The following is a 19,574-nucleotide window of genomic DNA, read 5'->3' as shown; positions in this document are numbered from 1 at the left end:
TTGTGTGTGCTAATATATGCAGCAGTTTGAAAGTGTAAAGAGTCTTACTGAGACCAGGAAAACATATTCATGAAATATTAGACTTACAATCAATATTACTAACAAGCATATCAGGAAAATATATTCATGAAAAATTAGACTTACAATCAATATTACTAACAAGCATATCAGGAAAATATATTCATGAAATATTAGACTTACAATCAATATTACTAACAAGCATATCAGGAAAATATATTCATGAAATATTAGACTTACAATCAATATTACTAACAAGCATATCAGGAAAATATATTCATGAAAAATTAGACTTACAATCAATATTACTAACAAGCATATCAGGAAAATATATTCATGAAATATTAGACTTACAATCAATATTACTAACAAGCATATCAGGAAAATATATTCATGAAAAATTAGACTTACAATCAATATTACTAACAAGCATATCAGGAAAATATATTCATGAAATATTAGACTTACAATCAATATTACTAACATGCATATCAGAGTCAGCAGAGAGAAATTGTTATTACTTTCGTTACAATTTTCAAAAATAATTCATCAATAATAATAATAATAAATCAGTTGCCTAACAATATACAAAGATTCAGCCTGTTTGGAAAATACATTCCACAGTTTGTGGAGATGTAGAAGTAGAGTCACTGATCTAAATGTTTACCAATGCAGGTACTTTCTCACTAGTGGAATAAATATGATTGTACAAAGCTTTATCAATCTTATTATCTTTTTCCCAAGTCTTTAGAATGGCAATGAACTTACTACTTTTGTATTTACTAGTGGGATCTTTTTTTAACTTCAAATATGTCATCCACCTTTATGCAGAAGGATTTTGTCACATGATCAACATTTAGTTGATCAAGTGATTCCAGTCCTGACATCATTCCTCTGATGAAGGCCTTGTGACAAGGTCAAAATCTAAGTGACTCTAGTCCTGATATCATTCCTCTGCCGAAGACCTTGTGACAATGTCAAAAGCTATGTGACTCCAGTCCTGATATCATTCCTCTGATGAAGGCCTTGTGACAAGGTCAAAAGCTAAGTGACTCCAGTCCTGATATCATTCCTCTGATAAAGGCCTTGTGATAAGATTGAAAGCTAAGTTACTTCAGTCCTGATATCATTCCTCTGATGAAGGCCTTGTGATAAGGTCAAAAGCTAACGAGCCATGATTTAGTTTACAAGTGAAAGGTATCTATTCCTGTTTATTAATTATTTTTTCATGAACATGTTTCTTGAATCTGTATTGACTGTTAACACTATAGCAATTAATGGCTGATAAATATTAAAAAGTGGTACAACACTGAGGGATCTGATGCAAACTTCACTGATGATTTAATTGTATACAGCTTGACAATATACTAACTGACAGTCAACTCATGCATCCGATTTCTTATGGCTGAGAATAAAACAATAGCCTATTTATATTTCATGATTGTCATTTCATCAATAGCTACAGGTAATCTTTTTTTGTGACATAATCAGCCATTGTATAACATCTCCATTAAAAAGACTGCCTCACTCGACTCAGTTTTCAGTTTCATTAATTAAGAACATACAAGGCCAATGCTTCAAAATATGATCCCACACTTGTTGATTTCATGACACCAGGATAAGGACCAAGTTTTCACCACAGCGAAATAATACTGATTGCCTCAGAATACCTAGATGTAAAACTGTCCTGTAGTAAATAACAAAATGAGGCATATTTCAGTCTGTACATAACACTGTCTATTCCCTGCAAAGTTAGTTCCCTTTTTTAGCTCTTGCAGCTATTGTTATTAGTATATGTTAGGTATATCTTACAATATTTTGTTCATTAATCATTATTTTTCACATTGTCAAACTTGCTTATATTAACGTACCCAGGCAGGTGTCTTGAGTTATTAATAAATTGTGAAATCTTAAATTCATAATTGTTATTAAGTGCTACACTTTAGACATTTTTCAGCCCAATATCTGCAGTAGAAACTGAATGAGTAACATGCAAAAAGTAAACTTGCCAAAATTTCTGAAAATGTTTAATAAAGCTTGCGCCTTTTAAAGAATGAATGCCTTAGTAGGACAGTGAAAATAATTAATATAGGTTTCTCATGTCTTAATTCTCTCTGCTATAACCTGATTTTGGGGTGGTGAAAATGATTCAAACCACTTTCTGTTTTTATAATGCCTTTTATTATAATGTGATCTTGGGAAGTGAAAATTATCAGTATCATGATCAGCGAAATATACAAATGTGTTCTTTTTCATGAAATGTGATTTAAATCTTGTCTTTAGCATTAAAATGTGAGCAATCTTTTTACAGCTTTCTAATGAATTGCCTCAATGTGTCAGTGTGATTATTCTTTTTACAGCTTTCTAATGAATTGCCTCAATGTGTCCGTGTGATTATTCTTTTTTACAGCTTTCTACTGAATTGCCTCAATGTGTCCGTGTGATTATTCTTTTTATAGCTTTCTACTAAATTGCCTCAAAGTGTCAGTGTGATTATTCTTTTTACAGCGTTCTACTGAACTGCCTCAATGTGTCACATGTGATTATTCTTGTTACATTATAAGGTTTTTGTTTGGTTTTTAACACCATGGGGTTTGTGGGATTTAACACCATTTTTAAGCCTCATGATGGACCATAGTAACATGGCAGCCAGGCTATTTGGTGGATGAAGAATCCAAGAATAATCATTGATCCATGGGAAGCTACTGGCAAGCTTTCTGATATACCCACATTAGTCAACCCAAGATTTTAATTCACATGGACTGAGGTGTGATGTGCAAGTGATCTGTAAATTTGAGCACCTTGGACTACTCAGAGACATGGGGCCCCAACTGCATTATCAAGTAGGTAGTGATATCATGAGGGTTTTATAATGAGGGATTACTGAATTGTATTCATCTCAAAAGCAATCAAGCTATTCCCAGTCTCACATACATTTTATGAATGTTAGGCCAGAAATATCAAGTACTGATTAAAAATAAGCCTTTAACAATGGTGATGATATGGCAAAATTCTAGAAACTTTTGGGCCTTTTTCAAATGTTCTGATAATTATATATTAGTTTTCAAACTGAACTTAAAAAATTAAATTATCCAAATAGTCAGATTACTTCATTCTCAGTATAAAGGCACTGATCTAAAAAAAAAAATCGGTATTTTTCATGAAAATAATCATATAATTCTCTGTTATAAAGCAAGTTTTGGTTTCTTGCCTGTCAAAATTTCTTTTCTAATTTTCTATTTATAAATTACATTACACACATAAGTAATTAGAGAAATTATTAAAGTGAAGCTATGAAATTATATATTGGACAATGTGAGTTTGGTGAAGCCTTAGTAATTACTAGCTAATAATACAAGAGACAAACCTGCCCATCGCTCTGCAAAGTTTGAAAGGAATTAAGAAATTAGAGCTATGTTAGGAAACTGTAAATGTAAATATTATGTTGAAAACTGGAAAATACATGGCTATTTGAAATTTCTAACAGCTGATACCATTTTTCACCAAAGAAAATGGTGTTTTACAACCTCTGCACAACAGGATGTATGGGTGGAAAGCCAGCATAAAATCAGTATGTCTATTAAACGTTTTGCATGTTGTATTCTCAAATTTAGTTCTTCAACAGGAAGAACTATGTAACTCCAAACTTGTGATTCTCAATAGTTAATACCATGGTTTACTCCCCTTGTTTTGCCTTAGTTTAGAAAGAAGTCCTTAAAAGAAGATGGAAATTTATTAAATTTTATATTACTTATAAGCTATTTCTAACTGTGCTGAATTTCAATACAATTTACTTATTTTGCTCATATTAAATGTACTAGGCATCCATGTGATTTAAAAATACCATCTCTATAGTGGTAACAATTTCAGTCAATCATGTGCAAGATCAACTTATGAATATGTTTAGATCTTGCTCACTACTGAATTTATGTGATATCTTGATCATAGAAGCCTACATTCTAAGTTTTATCAGAATCAGATCAGAAGTATGGCCTTCAGAATGGTAATAAGCTCAGCCAACAAGATGCAAGATCGCCTCAAGGACAGGATGTATGGCTATGGTATTTAACACACTGTCTTGATATGATGTATAAATGGTCAAAGATTACTTTAAATAACTTTAGTGGCTAGAAAGTTATTCTCCAGGCAAGGATTCAAGTTATGTTTTCTTTCACTGGGACCTTGACATTGTGGCACTGGGAACTAGCGTGGCCAAGGTATCAACACTAGGTCTATACATTATATATACAATTGCAAACATTTAATTAAAATAACTTCAGTGGTTCAAAACTTATGCATTGAACAAAGACACAAGTCAAATAATTTATACTTTCCCTTGCCATGACCTTGACCTTCAGGCAGTGGGTGCAGCTAGGTATACAACATACCACCTTATCATAATATAGACTTAACAAAGTTTCATGCAAATTTCTCAAACCATTACAAAGTTATAGGCCACAAGAAAAATGTTAAAGGATGCTTAAAAGAACAGATGCACAGATAATGCTCAGCTTAAGACAGTCGTTTGAATAAAAATATAATATTTGCTGCCATGATGGTAACACTGATATCATCAATGCCAAAATGTGATTCTTAAGCCTTACAGTATATACTTAAAAGTCAAGTTTAATTGCAAACAAAATAGACCCTGATAAGGTGCTGCATAATGTGCAGTCAGCTTAGGATCTATGTTGTTTGTTCTACTGTTTACTCGTAACAAACTGCAAACAGCCAGACCTGCCAATGCATTATGCTTCAGCAGATCTTTGTCTGTGCAGTTTGCAGCTGGACTTGACCTATAAGCGTCTTTAGCATGTTTTTCCAATATAATGATTAAAACGGCTAAAATGAAATACCTGAAATGATTAACACGTGAGGTATTACGAAAAGTTTCTGAAGTGAAAACTCTATCTAAATACTTGAGACAAAGATGTGTAATAATCTGCAAATAAAGACATATTTCAAATGAGTCATATGCATAGACACAGCCAGTAAATCTAAAGAGACCTTTGGTGAGTCCACGGGACATTTTGGTGACAGCTTAAATGTAAGATAACATTAGAATAATTTTTGATGACAAGCTTAAAGTAAGATAACAGTAGAATAAATTTTAGTGACAAGCTTAAATGTAAGACAACAGTAGAATAATTTTTGGTGATGAGCTTAAAGGTAAGATAACTTTAGAATTTTGGTGACAGAATAGGTAATATTTCTGAGAAACTATCTTTGTGACTAATTCATGCTATATGCAGGAAAATAACCATGGCTGTGTGTCCAATGTCATCTCTAGTGACCTTTGCCTGGTCAACTTACAGCCCTTTGATAATGTTACTATCCAGCATCACAAACACAAGTCATACCTATCTCAAAATTGCTAAACTTTCCCATTATTTTTATAAAGAAATGAAATCCATCATAAATATATTTAAGTCAATAAATATCCAATTAAAATGAGACTATACCTCAACCATTAAGTTTATTTGCTTACAAAACTGACTTAGTAATTAGAGGAAGGAAACCAGTCACAATAATGATCAGCTAGAATAACCATAACTAAAGAAAGTAAAATACTGATAATCTCCTTTAATCAAGAACATGAAGTTCACTTAATGTACTGGTGGTCATCCATAAATGAGGTAAAATCATATTTTAATGTACTGGTTGATCGTCCAGAAATGAGGTAAAATCATATTTTAATGTACTGGTTGGTCGTCCAGAAATGAGGTAAAATCATATTTTAATGTACCGGTTGGTCATCCAGAAATGAGGTAAAATCATATTTTAATGTACTGGTCACCCAGGAATGAGGTAAAATCATATTCAGCGGTTTGAGAGTGCAAAAAGTCTGGATGATCAGCATTAACAAAACTGACACTCTATGGAACCATAATAAAGAATAACATCATCACAACAACAAATAAAATTTGTACCTTGATGTTGATGTTGTGTAGTCATGGTAGACAGAGCTGGTTGGTCGGTCTGGGGACATTCGATCAGTTTGCCTTGGACTCTCAGATGGTGGGCGGTCAGCAGGGCTGTATGACCCAGCACTCTTTGCTCTGGCAGGAGACTGTAATGTCTCTCGAGTCAGATCCTTAAACATCTCGTCAAAATAGTCCTTACCTTGCCCAAGTGAAGATGGAATTAGATGAACATTTCTAGGTGATCCAGCTAAACAATAAATATTTGATACAGTAAGTCTAATTTCTCATTAAAATTAGCAAAAAGAAAGAGAAAAAATTTCAGTGTTGTATGTATTTTTTGCAGGTTTGCAAATTTTAGCATATCTGGTGAAAATCACATAGGCAAATTCCACATAAAATTCCATTGCCAAACTTGTCAAAAGTCAACTTTTAACCCTACAAATGGAGCAGAAATTTCCCACTGGAACATGGCAATTGGGGCACGTAACCATGAACCACATTATGCATCAAAATGTGGTAAAGCAAGAACAAAAAAAATATCACATTACTGTGTGTGTGGAGGGGGAGGGCAAGTTGGTTGTTTTGTTGTGAGTTAATGGCACTTTAATCACTTTGTAGACTATAGCATGTAATGGAATTGGGAGCTAAATGTCTTTCCCATGGAAACACTGAGTTAGGTCTCCCATACTGTTCAGCATAGATGTTGAACCTACAACTCTTGGATTACAAGTATGACACTCTACCAAGTGAGCAACTATGGTTCCTGGAAGGGGAAGGAGGAAGGGAGGCTTCATAATAATAATAATAATAATAATAATGACCTTATTTAAAGAGGGTAACACAATTAGCTAAAAACTAATCTACCTTGAGGCCCTCATACAAAGGAATTCATTTATTTAAGCTGCATCTCTGAAGCCACTGGATATATTGGGTTTGGAAGAAGGAAATAGAGTGGGCATTTCTAATCTCAGCTGGAATACTATTCCAGAGCAGAGTTCCAGAGTATTGGAAACTTTTTTTAAATAACTCCTTATTTGGTTTGGGAATTTTATACTGTTTGGTTGACATGGATCGCAGGTGGGGAGTATTACCAGGTAGCCTATACTGGAATAGTGATTGTAAATATTCAGGAGCACTATTCTGAGATATCCTGTACATTAATTTGGCTTTTCTCAAACAGATTCGGTCTTTAATAGGTAATATTTTTAACCTACCAGCTAAACTTTCCTTGCTTTCTTTCTGGATTGATATTAGCCCAAATGCTCTTTTTTGAAGATGTGCCAGCTTTGCTATGTTTTTATCATTTGAATTACCCCATACTGTACTACAGTAGTCCAAATAGTGTTGTATGTAACTGTTATAAAATAGTTTCCTGTGCCTTTCAGGGAGAAAATGTCTTATCCTACTGAGAAGCCATAAACTTGAATTGACTTTTTTACTGGTATGTTTGATATGTTCAGTCCATGATAGGTTATTATCTACCAGAACACCAAGTAGCCTATCATGACAGACTATTTGCAGATTTGTATCCTTCCATGTCAGACATAGTTCATCACTATCAAGATTTGTCCTTCTTTGCCGTGTTGAGATAAGTAATATTTTAGTTTTACCAGTATTTACCACCATGCCATTACATGTGCACCAGTTTTCCAGTTTGTTTAGGGCATTCTGTAAAGAAATTTCGAGCTCATGCTTTGTGTTTTGGATGTCTGACAATGTTGTGTCATCTGCATAGAGATCTGTAGATGTTATTGAGTCTCTTAGTAAAAGTGGTAGGTCATTAATAAATAAAATGAATAGTAGTGGACCTAGAATTGAGCCTTGTGGTACTCCATATCTAATTGTTTCAGGTTCAGACAGAACGTTATTTATGTAAACATGTTGTGTTCTCTCATTTAAGTAGGAAGTAAACCATCTAATTGTTCTTTCATCACACTGGTAGATTTTCAGTTTCTTCAAAAGGATTTCATGATCCACCATGTCAAAAGCTTTCCTGAAATCTACAAATACAGTTCCTATTATTCTACCTTGGTCAAGTGCTTGAAGCCATTTATCAGTTAGGGAGATCAAGGCAGTCTCACAGGAATGGTTCTGTCTAAAGCCTGATTGATTAGGGTGTAACAGCAAGTGTTTGGTTAAATATGACATGAATGAGTCATGGACATGTTTTTCAATCAATTTTGACAAGTTTGGTAGTATTGAAATTGGTCGGTAGTTATCAGCATCATCCTTAGAACCAGATTTGTGAATAGGAGTTACTTTTGCAGTTTTCCATATTTTGGGGACAGATGAGGTTGCAATACTTAATAACTGACAATGTGGTACTTGATGACCATAAATGCTGACTGAATTATGTGCTGAACTGTAACTTGTTGAAACTGACTGAAAATTCAGTGATGTCAATGTGTGTTGCAGTAAACTAGACAAATAAAAGACAAAATGTCAGTGACAGTAATAGTAATAGCATAGTAACTGTGCTACATAACTGCTGACCAAGGCATGGTGAAAATTTGATGATGTTATGTGTTTCAGGATGAAATAAAAAAGAATATAGATAATACAGTTGTACTAGTGAAATTAATAGTAGATAACAAAGTAGTTCGACTTCATAACTGCCAACTGTATTAGTAAGTACTAAACTGGTATGGTGAGAATGCCAATCAGACATATAGTTATAATACTGAAAACATTCTAGTAAAATGGTTTAATTCTGGTCATGGAGTTCATAGCAATACTATTATATATTTCAAATCATTTTGTCATATATTTAATACACACTGAATTACAGTGGTTTAATACTGGTCATGGAGTTCATAGCAATACCATTAATTAATTCAAATCATTTTGTCATATATTTAATACACATTGAATTACAATGATTTAATATTGGTCATGGAGTTCATAGCAATATTATTATATATTTCAAATAATTTTGTCATATATTTAATACACATTGAATTAAAATGGTTTAATACTGGTCATGGAGTTCATAGCAATATTATATATTTCAAATAATTTTGTCATATTTAATACACATTGAATTACAATGGTTTAATACTGGTCATGGAGTTCATAGCAATATTATATATTTCAAATAATTTTGTCATATATTTAATACACATTGAATTACAATGGTTTAATACTGATCATGGTGTTCACAGCAATACTATTATATATTTCAAATCATATTATAATGAAGACATTATAACAAGGGACAGCTGTACTTAACTAATGTCATAATTTCATTTTTCAGTATATTAATATTTCTTAACTCAAGCAAAATTTTAAATAATTATTAACCCTCAATACTCCATATAATGCTCTAAAGTCATCAACCTCTTGAAATCAATAAAGGGAGATAACCTATATTATTTATATATGTGCATGTAAAACGATGACATTTCTTCCTAACCTGGAGCTGACTTTGCACGTGAAATAGGTCCAACAGCTTTTGGTGTAGCTGGGGGAGATGATTCAATATGTAGACGGTTCACACTTGGTGTAGTCTCATAAGTGTATTTTGTCGTTGTTCCAACATCTATAGGTGGCAGCTCTTCAGTGGGAGGTGCAGGGGGGTATACCGGTTCTGCAACACTTGTATAAGGGACATCAGAGTAGCCTGTTGTATGGTAAGTTTGTGACACAGTCTGCGGTGGCATGGTAGTTAGTGACTGTTGAGGTGGGTAGAATGTTTGGCCAGATGTCACTGGAAAGACTGGTGGTGGGTACGTAGGTTGACTTAAAGTTGATGGCGGTGGAAGCACAGGAGAAGTTATTCTATATGATGTTTTCTGTTGTTGATTTACTTGAACTGGTACTTGTAACCTGTGAATTTAAAACTGTATTTTAACAAAAAAGAATAAACGAGAAAAAAATGTTCTTATTTTCTGCTAAATTTTAACAATTTTACAAATCAAGTTAGAAAAACCCATCAAGAAGTGGGTTTGTTGTCAAACAACTAGCTCTTTATGTTGCAATAGGCAATTCTATTAATTGTTAACCTCTATGGATTTGGATATAGTGGGAATAGGATCACACTGAAAAGCAAATGTGGTGTTTGAGTGTAGTGAGAATGGGGACACATGGAGAGGCAACTGTGGTGTTTGGGTGTAGTGGGAATGGGATCACATAGAGACAAAACTGTGGTGTTTGGGTAAAATGGGAATGGGGACAAGTGGATAGGTAACTGTGTACACTATACAGATCAAATATCGATCCACAAGCAGGAAATGTTTATCTATGCATGAAGAGCTTTGGCCATACACATACACAGTCAGACCAGTCAATTATGGGCACTCATGGGAAAAGGCAAACCTGGCAGTTGCACACAGGTGACTGTTGTACAGAGGTTCATATTTTAAAATTGATGTTTGATTTTTTAACCAATACCATGCATTGAATATTGTTGTCATTATTAAGATGATAATGATGGTTATGATTATTATTATTAATATTAATATTATTACTACAGTATTATTATTATTGTTATTATTATTATTATATTATGACTTATTACTACAGTATTATTATTATTATTATTATTATTATTATGACTTTTTATTTGCATTATTATACAAAATCATTATGATTGGTATATGCTGTTCTCTCTCAAATTTATTTTCCACACAAGATTACTGTATCCTGCTTGCTATAAACCATTCTATAAATAAGTTCATCACCAGCTTTGTTTGTTCACGCTATAAAAAAAACATCTGGATTAGTCAGTTGCTCAACATGCCAAGACAGTCAACTTATGTGAGAAGCCTGTGATAAACAAAAAATCAAAAGACAGTCAACTTATGTGAGAAGCCTGTGATAAACAAAAAAATCAAAAGACAGTCAACTTATGTGAGAAGCCTGTGATAAACAAAAAAATCAAAAGACAGTCAACTTATGTGAGAAGCCTGTGATAAACAAAAAAATCAAAAGACAGTCAACTTATGTGAGAAGCCTGTGATAAACAAAAAATCAAAAGAAGTCATATATGGGTATAAGTTGTGACCCATCAACCAAAACTTCACCTGCCTTCACAGACACATTTTCAATACTGAATGACCCTGACCCTAATAAAAACGGACAAAAATGATTTTTCTTCACAGATAGCTTTAACTCAGTAAGATAGATGAAGATATCAAAATATACCTGTCCCACTAGCTCAAAAGGTGACTTCAGTTTTTGCAATAATAACATAACTACTTTTCCCACCATCCAGCAAATGAATTGCTTCAACCCTCTATACTAACGATAAAAATCACCCACTTTTGAAATTCACATATTAACATCTTTCATTTACACGGAGGGGCCCCGAGTGGCCGAGTGGTCTAAAGCGCTCTTCGTTACGGATCACTGCCATCTCACCTCTGTCTGCGGCGGTTCGAGTCTAAGATTCAGCCAATGTGGGCATGTGAGAAAGCTTGCCAGTAGCTTTTCGTGGGTCGGTGGTTCTTTCCGGGGTTTTCCGGGTTCTTCCTCCACCATTAATACTGGCCGCCATGTATAGCCTATCGTGCTGAAAAATGGCGTTAAACCCCACAACAACAACATCATTTACATGGTCAACATGACAGGGGGTTACAAGTAAAGGGAGATAAAAATTGCTTGCACATCAATTCAAATGTTATTACTTTATTAAAAAATTAATTCCTTATAAAGTGAAAATTCAGTTAGCAAAGACTGAACAGTCAATGTAGATATGCTCTTGTGACCGCTTAAGGCAGGGAGAACAAATGTTTGGTTAGGACACCTGGCCACTGACTGAGAAGGCAGGTGACTATTATATACAGAAAACTTGCTGGGGGGAAATTAGGATGGCCATTGTGAACAGGTGACTGCTGAATAAAGTTGACCATCAGGACAGGTTCGACTATACTTATATAGGGATATTATCATACAGCAAGAAATGTGTCCATACAACATAGATGTCTCATTAATATAACTGAAGTGAAGAGCAAAGTTCCAGTCAAAAAGCGGTTCACTACGCTGTTTATTTTTGTCCAAACTTGGTTATATTTTAAACTTTTAACCTGGGGCATCTTAATATAAAGCCTCAAACCAAATTTTTTTGTCAATCCAGGAGGTCCTCCAAAATTTACTGAGTGGAAATGAAATTCCAGGTGGATATACATGAAGAGAAAAGCAAAAGATTAAACATATTTGTTGTTACACTGCCATAATGACAGACTGAAATCAAGTTGGAATGAACTTTACTTACCGTCTTTCTTCTTCTTCCAGCATAATCTTCAAAGCTTCTATCTCAGTTTTGAGTGGAACGTAAGATTCTCGAACAGAACTGGCCTCGCGCACCTTGGCAAACACAAGTTCTTGCATATCACGTAACTTTTTCTCCATGGCCTTGATCTGGTCTGCCGAGTGATCTCTCTCCTGTTTGACAAGCTCTTCCAGTGAGAACTTCTGATGTTCTAGAGTCCTCAGCTGAAAAGAATAATATACACAGCCATTAGAAAATTTTAAAGTAAAGCAATATATAATGGAAGATACAAAGATGTTTGTGATGCCTCAATTAACCAACATCATTAGCAATACCAATTTTCACACTTTATGAATAACTTCCTTATGAAGAAAATAACATTACAAAGAAATTATATTTTATGCAAGTCAATGAGTTGGATTTTCCAACATAAATAATTCTAATAATTAACTTAATGAATGCTGAAAAATATTGTATTATTATGACCAAGAAATCTGATCTGCCATTGGTTATGTGGTCACCTCTCATGCATGAGTACTGGGTTCAAATCCCACATATTGCTTATTAATTGTCTTCAATTTTGTTTTGTGTTTGTGCATTTTTACCATGAGTTTGGAAAGAGAATTATGATTTTTACTGATATTTTCTGTGCAAATATCCATGCAGAACATCAACAGTAAATGAGTTAACATTATCAAACTGGATATATAAGAAAGCTGCAATTCAATCTGTTCTAACTATTGCTAGCAAATATGTTTGAGTTTAAAATTACAAGTAAATTTTGCCTGTTCTGAGTGAATAACAGGCATATTTTATCTTGTGGGTGAAAATAGTGTAATCCATTCTACAAAATATATCCATTACTCACATAATCTAAGCAAATATACTATATATCTTAGCTCGTGATCTGATTCTTTTCTTTACTTCAATGTCTTCTCTAATATATATTCAATAATTTAAAACTTAAACATATAAGGGAATTTACACCCTGGTGAAGTCACTAACGGTTGTATATTACATTATCAATCAATCAACCAATTAATCAATGAATCAATTAATCAGTATATTTGGAAAAAAAATGTTCTTTTCAGCTGTATGACAAAGTGGTATTTCTGGATGCAGTTTACCTGCCCCTCCAGTGATCGGATCTTAGCATGAAGTTCCCCCACGCCACCCTGGAGTTGGGATTTATCCATTGTCAGCCTCTCAATAGTTGCTGCGTCATTGTCCATCTGAGCCTTCAAGGCACTGATCTGAAGAAAAAAGACTAGAAGTAACAACAGTCTGAGTGTTCTATGCACTGATCTGAAGAAAAAAGGCTAGAAGTAAAAACAGTCTGAGTGTTCTAGGCACTGATTTGAAGAAAGAGACCGGAGGTAACAACAGTCTGAGTGTTCTAGGCACTGATCTGAAGAAAAAAGGCTAGAAGTAACAACAGTCTGAGTGTTCTATGCACTGATCTGAAGAAAAAAGACTAGAAGTAAAAACAGTCTGAATGTTCTAGGCACTGATCTAAGGAAAGAGACTGGAGGTAACAACAGTCTGAGTGTTCTAGGCACTGATCTAAGGAAAGAGACTGGAGGTAACAACAGTCTGAGTGTTCTAGGCATTGATCTGAAGAAAAAAGACTAGAAGTAACAACAGTCTGGGTGTTCTAAGCATTGATCTGAAGAAAAAAGACTAGAAGTAACAACAGTCTGAGTGTTCTAGGCACTGATATGAAGAAAAAAGACTAGAAGTAACAACAGTCTGAGTGTTCTAGGCACAGATCTGAAAAAAGAAGACTAGAGGTAACAACAGTCTGAGTGTTCTAGGCACTGATCTAAAGAAAGAGACTGGAGATAACAACAATCTTAGTGTTCAAGGCACTGGTCTGAAAAAAGTGGACTAGAGGTAACAACAGTCTGAGTGTTCTAAGCACTGGTCTGAAGAAGGAAGACAAGAGGTACCAACAGTCTGATTGTTTAAGGCACTGATCTGACAAAGAGACTGGAGGTAACAACAGTCTGGTTATCTACAAGGGTTCCATGGGATATGCTGACTCATTTGGATCCCTTCTATGACATATCTCCTTTGTTTACAACCTGCCAAAGCTTTAACACAACATAATATTAATGTTCTCATGGCTGGAAAAGTCTTACCATGAGGTGAATGCAGGTATCACAATTAAGGAATTTCACCAGCCATTTGTCAAGCTGAAAGTTGAATTTGCTATCATGGAAAATTTATATATCTGAATAAAATATTTATGATACATGAAAGATAAGTACTCATCAATTATGATATAGTATCAGTCTAGCAGGTTGTGTAAAGCATGTCATATTGAGTGTCTTAGCTACAAGTGTTATTTTTTAAATTTTTTATTTCACATACCTTTACATGGTAATTGCTCAGTTTTCATGTTCCTCATCAATCAATATTCTTTGAAAGATCATAATATAACTGCCACAGATATACATTTACAAAATTAGTATAAAAAAGTACATGGAAAATTTGTGACAAGACCAAGATGGGGGTGATCTAGTGTGATATGGGATTGAATGTCACACTCTAATGCTACAATTTTTGTACAGCAAGTGGAAAACTGATCTTAATTATGAGAAAGCACATAGCTATTTTAACATTTGTCTGCTTAGCTTGTGACCCTATTATTTCCATAAATATGGTTTTCAGTATTTTTGTACCTGGCCTTAAAGTCATGAAGCTTTCAAGACTGAGATAGTCCCTTGAAAGATTAAGATCAGATATCTCTATTAAATCTATTAAAATAACAGCAGAAAACATTCAGTTCTGCCTACTCTACTCCCATACAAAAGTCTTAAAAAGCTTTTTCTTGGAAGGAATTATGATTTCTTTAATGACTGAGGTCTCAGTCTTTTACTTGAGAAGTTTATAAATTCCTAATTTTTGCAACAATTTGACTTCCTGACTGACATTACCTTCCTTTATTTTATGTTATTTAATATAATACCATCATATCCCTTAATAAACACATACTTCTCTATTTTGTTAAAACTCACGCAAAAACATCCGTTACTAAATGTATACATCTCCATCCCAGCATGGACCATTGTAACGAAGTGTCTGTTAAAACTGTCCTACAACATGAAGCATACCTTGTGTCTCATTTCCAATTACAGTGTTTAGTTAAATCAGCCAAAAAATAGATCTTATCAATATTTTTTTTATGTGACCATATTGAGAATCCACCTCCAAAGTGGAGAGCTCCCAACACTGACACAGGCGCTAACTCTTATAGTATCTATGTATATGTGATGGGGACATTGTTTATGACACTGTCAGTATCTTGAACTGTAACCTCATGAAATTTACCAAAAATAATAATTTTTAAATGCACCATAGGACAGCACTCACATTTCTGTTGTATTGTTCCTCTGACTCTATTCTGAATCTCTTGAGTTCTAGATCTGAGGCCTCTCGAACCTGCTTCAGGATTTCTGGAATGGCATCATCAGTTCTGCTCAAATCACGCAGCCGTGACTCCAGGCTGATAACGGTTGCTGAGGAATTTTCAAGTCTGTCTTGAAGCTCGTGAATTTGCTGACTGTGAACTTGTTCGTCAAATTCCATCTTCTTTTTAATTTGCTGAAGTTTGTCTTCTGAATCTTGAAGCATCAATGTTTCTTTTTCATATCTGTAATTGTACTGAATAACTGAAGAGAAATTCTGCAGAATGATATGTATCTTCTGCTACATTACGGAATAATTCAAACGTCTTGTAAAATTGCTATAAAGAATAAAAAGCAGATCACTGTGACCTGCTTTTCTGGTTGTTTTTTTTGTGTAGAACCCTCCAAGATGAATAAAGCCATCAAGTTTTATGATTGTTCATATAACAGTGTCAAAGAAACTGAGCTCAATGCAAAAACTTACCATACTCACTGGTGTATAAAAAGTAGGTCACTGTGACCATTCAATGAATGAATTCAGTCACCATAATGAATTTGTAATTAGTTTACGGGAAATCCCTTGATATCATTAGATATATCGCCAACTGATAAGGGTCATGAAAATATTTTTTGTTGATTAAAAAAAACCTCAAAAACTGAAGGATGTTTTCAAAATATTATAAAATGTAACTGAAAGCTGTTTCCAAAATATTATAAAATGTAATTTTTTGCAACTCATTTTTTTAAATAATATATCAATATATTACCTTTTCTGTCTCAACTGCACCGATTATTCTAAAACACTAAACAACTGGTCAAAACTTTAATATTGTTCTTAAATATCTGACAGCATATAAAAATGTCTGGACTTCTGATATATTTCTTGAAAAACTAATGGCTCTTGCCAGATTTTTTGTTCATGAAAATAAAGTGTCAGTCAGATATTTAAAATTTAATTTATTATAAAAACATTCAAATGAGATATAACAAGTGGTGACAAAGCATTGATAAACCTAATTATTAAATGCACCAGATAATATGTAGTGTTGGTATTATCCTTTCAAGATTAACTGGTTTCCTCTCCAATTATTTATTTATTTTGAAAGTATATTGTTTCTTCTATACAACTGAATATCATCAATCTATGTTGAAAAAATACTAAACAACAAGCCAACTACCTACACACAAAATATGTAAAATCTAATTAACAGGCATTTCAAGTAAAATTGGATGATGACGTTTTATTTGATCACATCCTGAAACAAAATTTGGAGGATGATAATAACAGTTACTGTTTTTATTATCATTTCTTCTTAATTAGGTTTCACATATTTTGTTCTAAAGGTATTATGTGCATACACACCAAAAAAGAAACCATACTGTGTGATTGATAGATGTAATGTCTCTAGTACAGAACCAAGGGTGAGTCATTCAATTATAGGATTTTTGATAAGTCCAGGAGATGAGCTTTCACACTTCTATTTTATGGCTGCAGTGTTTCAAAGAAAGTGACCAAAGAAGCTTTAAAGCAAATCTATTGAATATCCAACAAAGAAACAATATTAGTCAACCTTGAATTGAAATTAGTCAGATAAGCAAAGAAACAATCTGGAAATCAGACCTAGTTATCTTTAAATTTTACTTTGTTAAGATGTTTATTTGATGAACAAATCAAGGACAAGTTGATATTTGAAATGACCAATGACCAATGTCCAGTTACTCTGACTATGTGGCTGTCAAAACCTTTGAATTCTGACAGGCATTGTCTGGCAAATACAGTGATTTTTAAGGATCTCTGACAAGGCATATATAGAAAAAAATGGTATGTACAGTAAGTACAAAAGATACTCTTGAAAAGGATGATATAATACAAACAATGTAAGATGTGTTGAAATAATATGTAAGCTTAGCTCAACCAGTCCCTCTATTTCCCTTCCAAAATATTTAAGCTGAGCTAAACCAGTCCTCCATTCCCCTTCTAAAATATGTAAGCTGAGCTAAAACAGTTCCTCCATTCCCCTTCCAAAATATGTAAGCTCAGCTAAACCAGTTCCTCCATTTCCCTTCCAAAATATGTAAGCTCAGCTAAACCAGTCCCTCCATTCCCCTTCCAAAATATGTAAGCTCAGCTAAACCATGTCCCTCCATTTCCCTTCCAAAATATGTAAGCTCAGCTAAATCAGTCCCTCTATTCCCCTTCCAAAATATGTAAGCTCAGCTAAACCAGTCCCTCCATTTCCCTTCCAAAATATGTAACCTCAGCTAAACCAGTCCCTCCATTTCCCTTCCAAAATATGTAAGCTCAGCTAAATCAGTCCCTCTATTTCCCTTCCAAAATATGTAACCTCAGCTAAACCAGTCCCTCCATTTCTCTTCCAAAATATGTAACCTCAGCTAAACCAGTCCCTACATTTCCCTTCCAAAATATGTAAGTTCAGCTAAACCAGTCCCTCCATTTCCCTTCCAAAATATGTAAGCTCAGCTAAACCAGTCCCTCCATTTCCCTTCCAAAATATGTAAGCTCAGCTAAATCAGTCCCTCTATTTCCCTTCCAAAATATGTAAGCTCAACTAAACCAGTCCCTCCATTTCTCTTCCAAAATATGTAAGCTCAGCTAAACCAGTCCCTCTATTCCCCTTCCAAAATATGTAAGCTCAGCTAAATCAGTCCCTCTATTTCCCTTCCAAAATATGTAAACTCAGCTAAACCAGTCCCTCCATTCCCCTTCCAAAATATGTAAACTCAGCTAAACCAGTCCCTCCATTCCCCTTTCAAAATATGTAAGCTCAGCTAAACCAGTTCCTCCATTTCTCTTCCAAAATATGTAAGCTCAGCTAAACCAGTCCCTCTATTTCCCTTCCAAAATATGTAAGCTCAGCTAAACCAGTTCCTCCATTCCCCTTCCAAAATATGTAAGCTCAGCTAAATCAGTCCCTCTATTTCCCTTTCAAAATATGTAAGCTCAGCTAAACCAGTCCCTCCATTTCCCTTCCAAAATATGTAACCTCAGCTAAACCAGTCCCTCCATTCCCCTTCCAAAATATGTAAGCTCAGCTAAACCAGTCCCTCCATTCCCCTTTCAAAATATGTAAGCTCAGCTAAACCAGTCCCTCTATTCCCCTTCCAAAATATGTAAGCTCAGCTAAACCAGTCCCTCTATTTCCCTTCCAAAATATGTAATGCCAGTTACACACTATTTTTATGTACTATATAAACAATGGTTCCACAAAATCTCTCACTTGCTTTAAAGTTAAAAAACAATTTGACAACTTGATGCAGAAGCTGAGGCTTCAGATGGATGACATCAAGCTCACTACATCGTGCATTTTTCTCTCAGAACAAGGTGAGATAAGAAAGGGAATCTGTGGACCATTTCCAATACTTAATATTTAAGAAGTTTATATTTATTAAGATCATATGTAATATACAGTAGAACCTGTCTTGAAAGACCACCCTTTATGACCAAAAGTATGGTCTCTTGAGACAGGTGGTCTCTCATAACAGGTCATAATGCTATATAATCCCCCCAAAATTGCATTGAGAATATGGTCTCTCAAGACAGGTGGTCTTACATAGCAGTGTTTCTTCAAGACAGGTATCTCTGTACCATCTACTCTAGAAATTCCACTGAAATATTTTACTCTTTTCCTGCATAATGAACATAAATGCTTAGGAATATGTTAATATTCAAACATAATTTCCTACATGAATCAAGGTTGTAGGATAGACAACTCATCTAAAATGAACTTTAGGAGTTGTTTCCCTTTAATATTCTTTGCACAATGTACTTAGTTAAAAGTAAATCAAAAACATCTAATGTACCCGGTATTGTAAATAAATTAATGTGGGACCTCATCGATGATATGAGGAAGATATTACACAATTAAATTGGAAAGTGTCACTTCAATTGTGAACCAGGTTAAGAAGGTTTAAATAATTCACATTTTTTTTATAACTTACTTAAATAGCACTGAGCAAATGTTCACCTGAAAATACTTATAAATGATTGTCAAG

General features: G+C 34.1%; 1 protein-coding gene across 5 annotated transcripts in view; it reads right to left on the bottom strand.

The window, feature by feature from the left end:
- LOC149785261 (lamin-B2.L-like) overlaps positions 1–19,574 on the bottom strand; it is a 136,578-nt gene that overhangs the window by 61,574 nt on the left and 55,430 nt on the right. For all 5 annotated transcript variants that reach the window (XM_089979115.1, XM_089979117.1, XM_089979113.1 and 2 more), the window contains exons 5-9: positions 15,526–15,805; positions 13,278–13,403; positions 12,154–12,374; positions 9,355–9,767; positions 5,949–6,189 (exon numbers count right to left, since the gene is read on the bottom strand). In XM_089979115.1, the coding sequence (XP_089835241.1) occupies positions 5,949–6,189; positions 9,355–9,767; positions 12,154–12,374; positions 13,278–13,403; positions 15,526–15,805 (1,281 nt within the window). The remainder of the gene's footprint in view (positions 1–5,948; positions 6,190–9,354; positions 9,768–12,153; positions 12,375–13,277; positions 13,404–15,525; positions 15,806–19,574) is intronic.

Source organism: Sinohyriopsis cumingii, chromosome 13 (assembly GCF_028554795.1).
Source record: "Sinohyriopsis cumingii isolate HCF-2022 chromosome 13, ASM2855479v2, whole genome shotgun sequence".
Taxonomy (NCBI): Eukaryota; Metazoa; Mollusca; class Bivalvia; order Unionida; family Unionidae; genus Sinohyriopsis; species Sinohyriopsis cumingii.
Note: the sequence above shows the minus strand (reverse complement) of the source record. Positions and strands in the feature narration are given on the sequence as shown.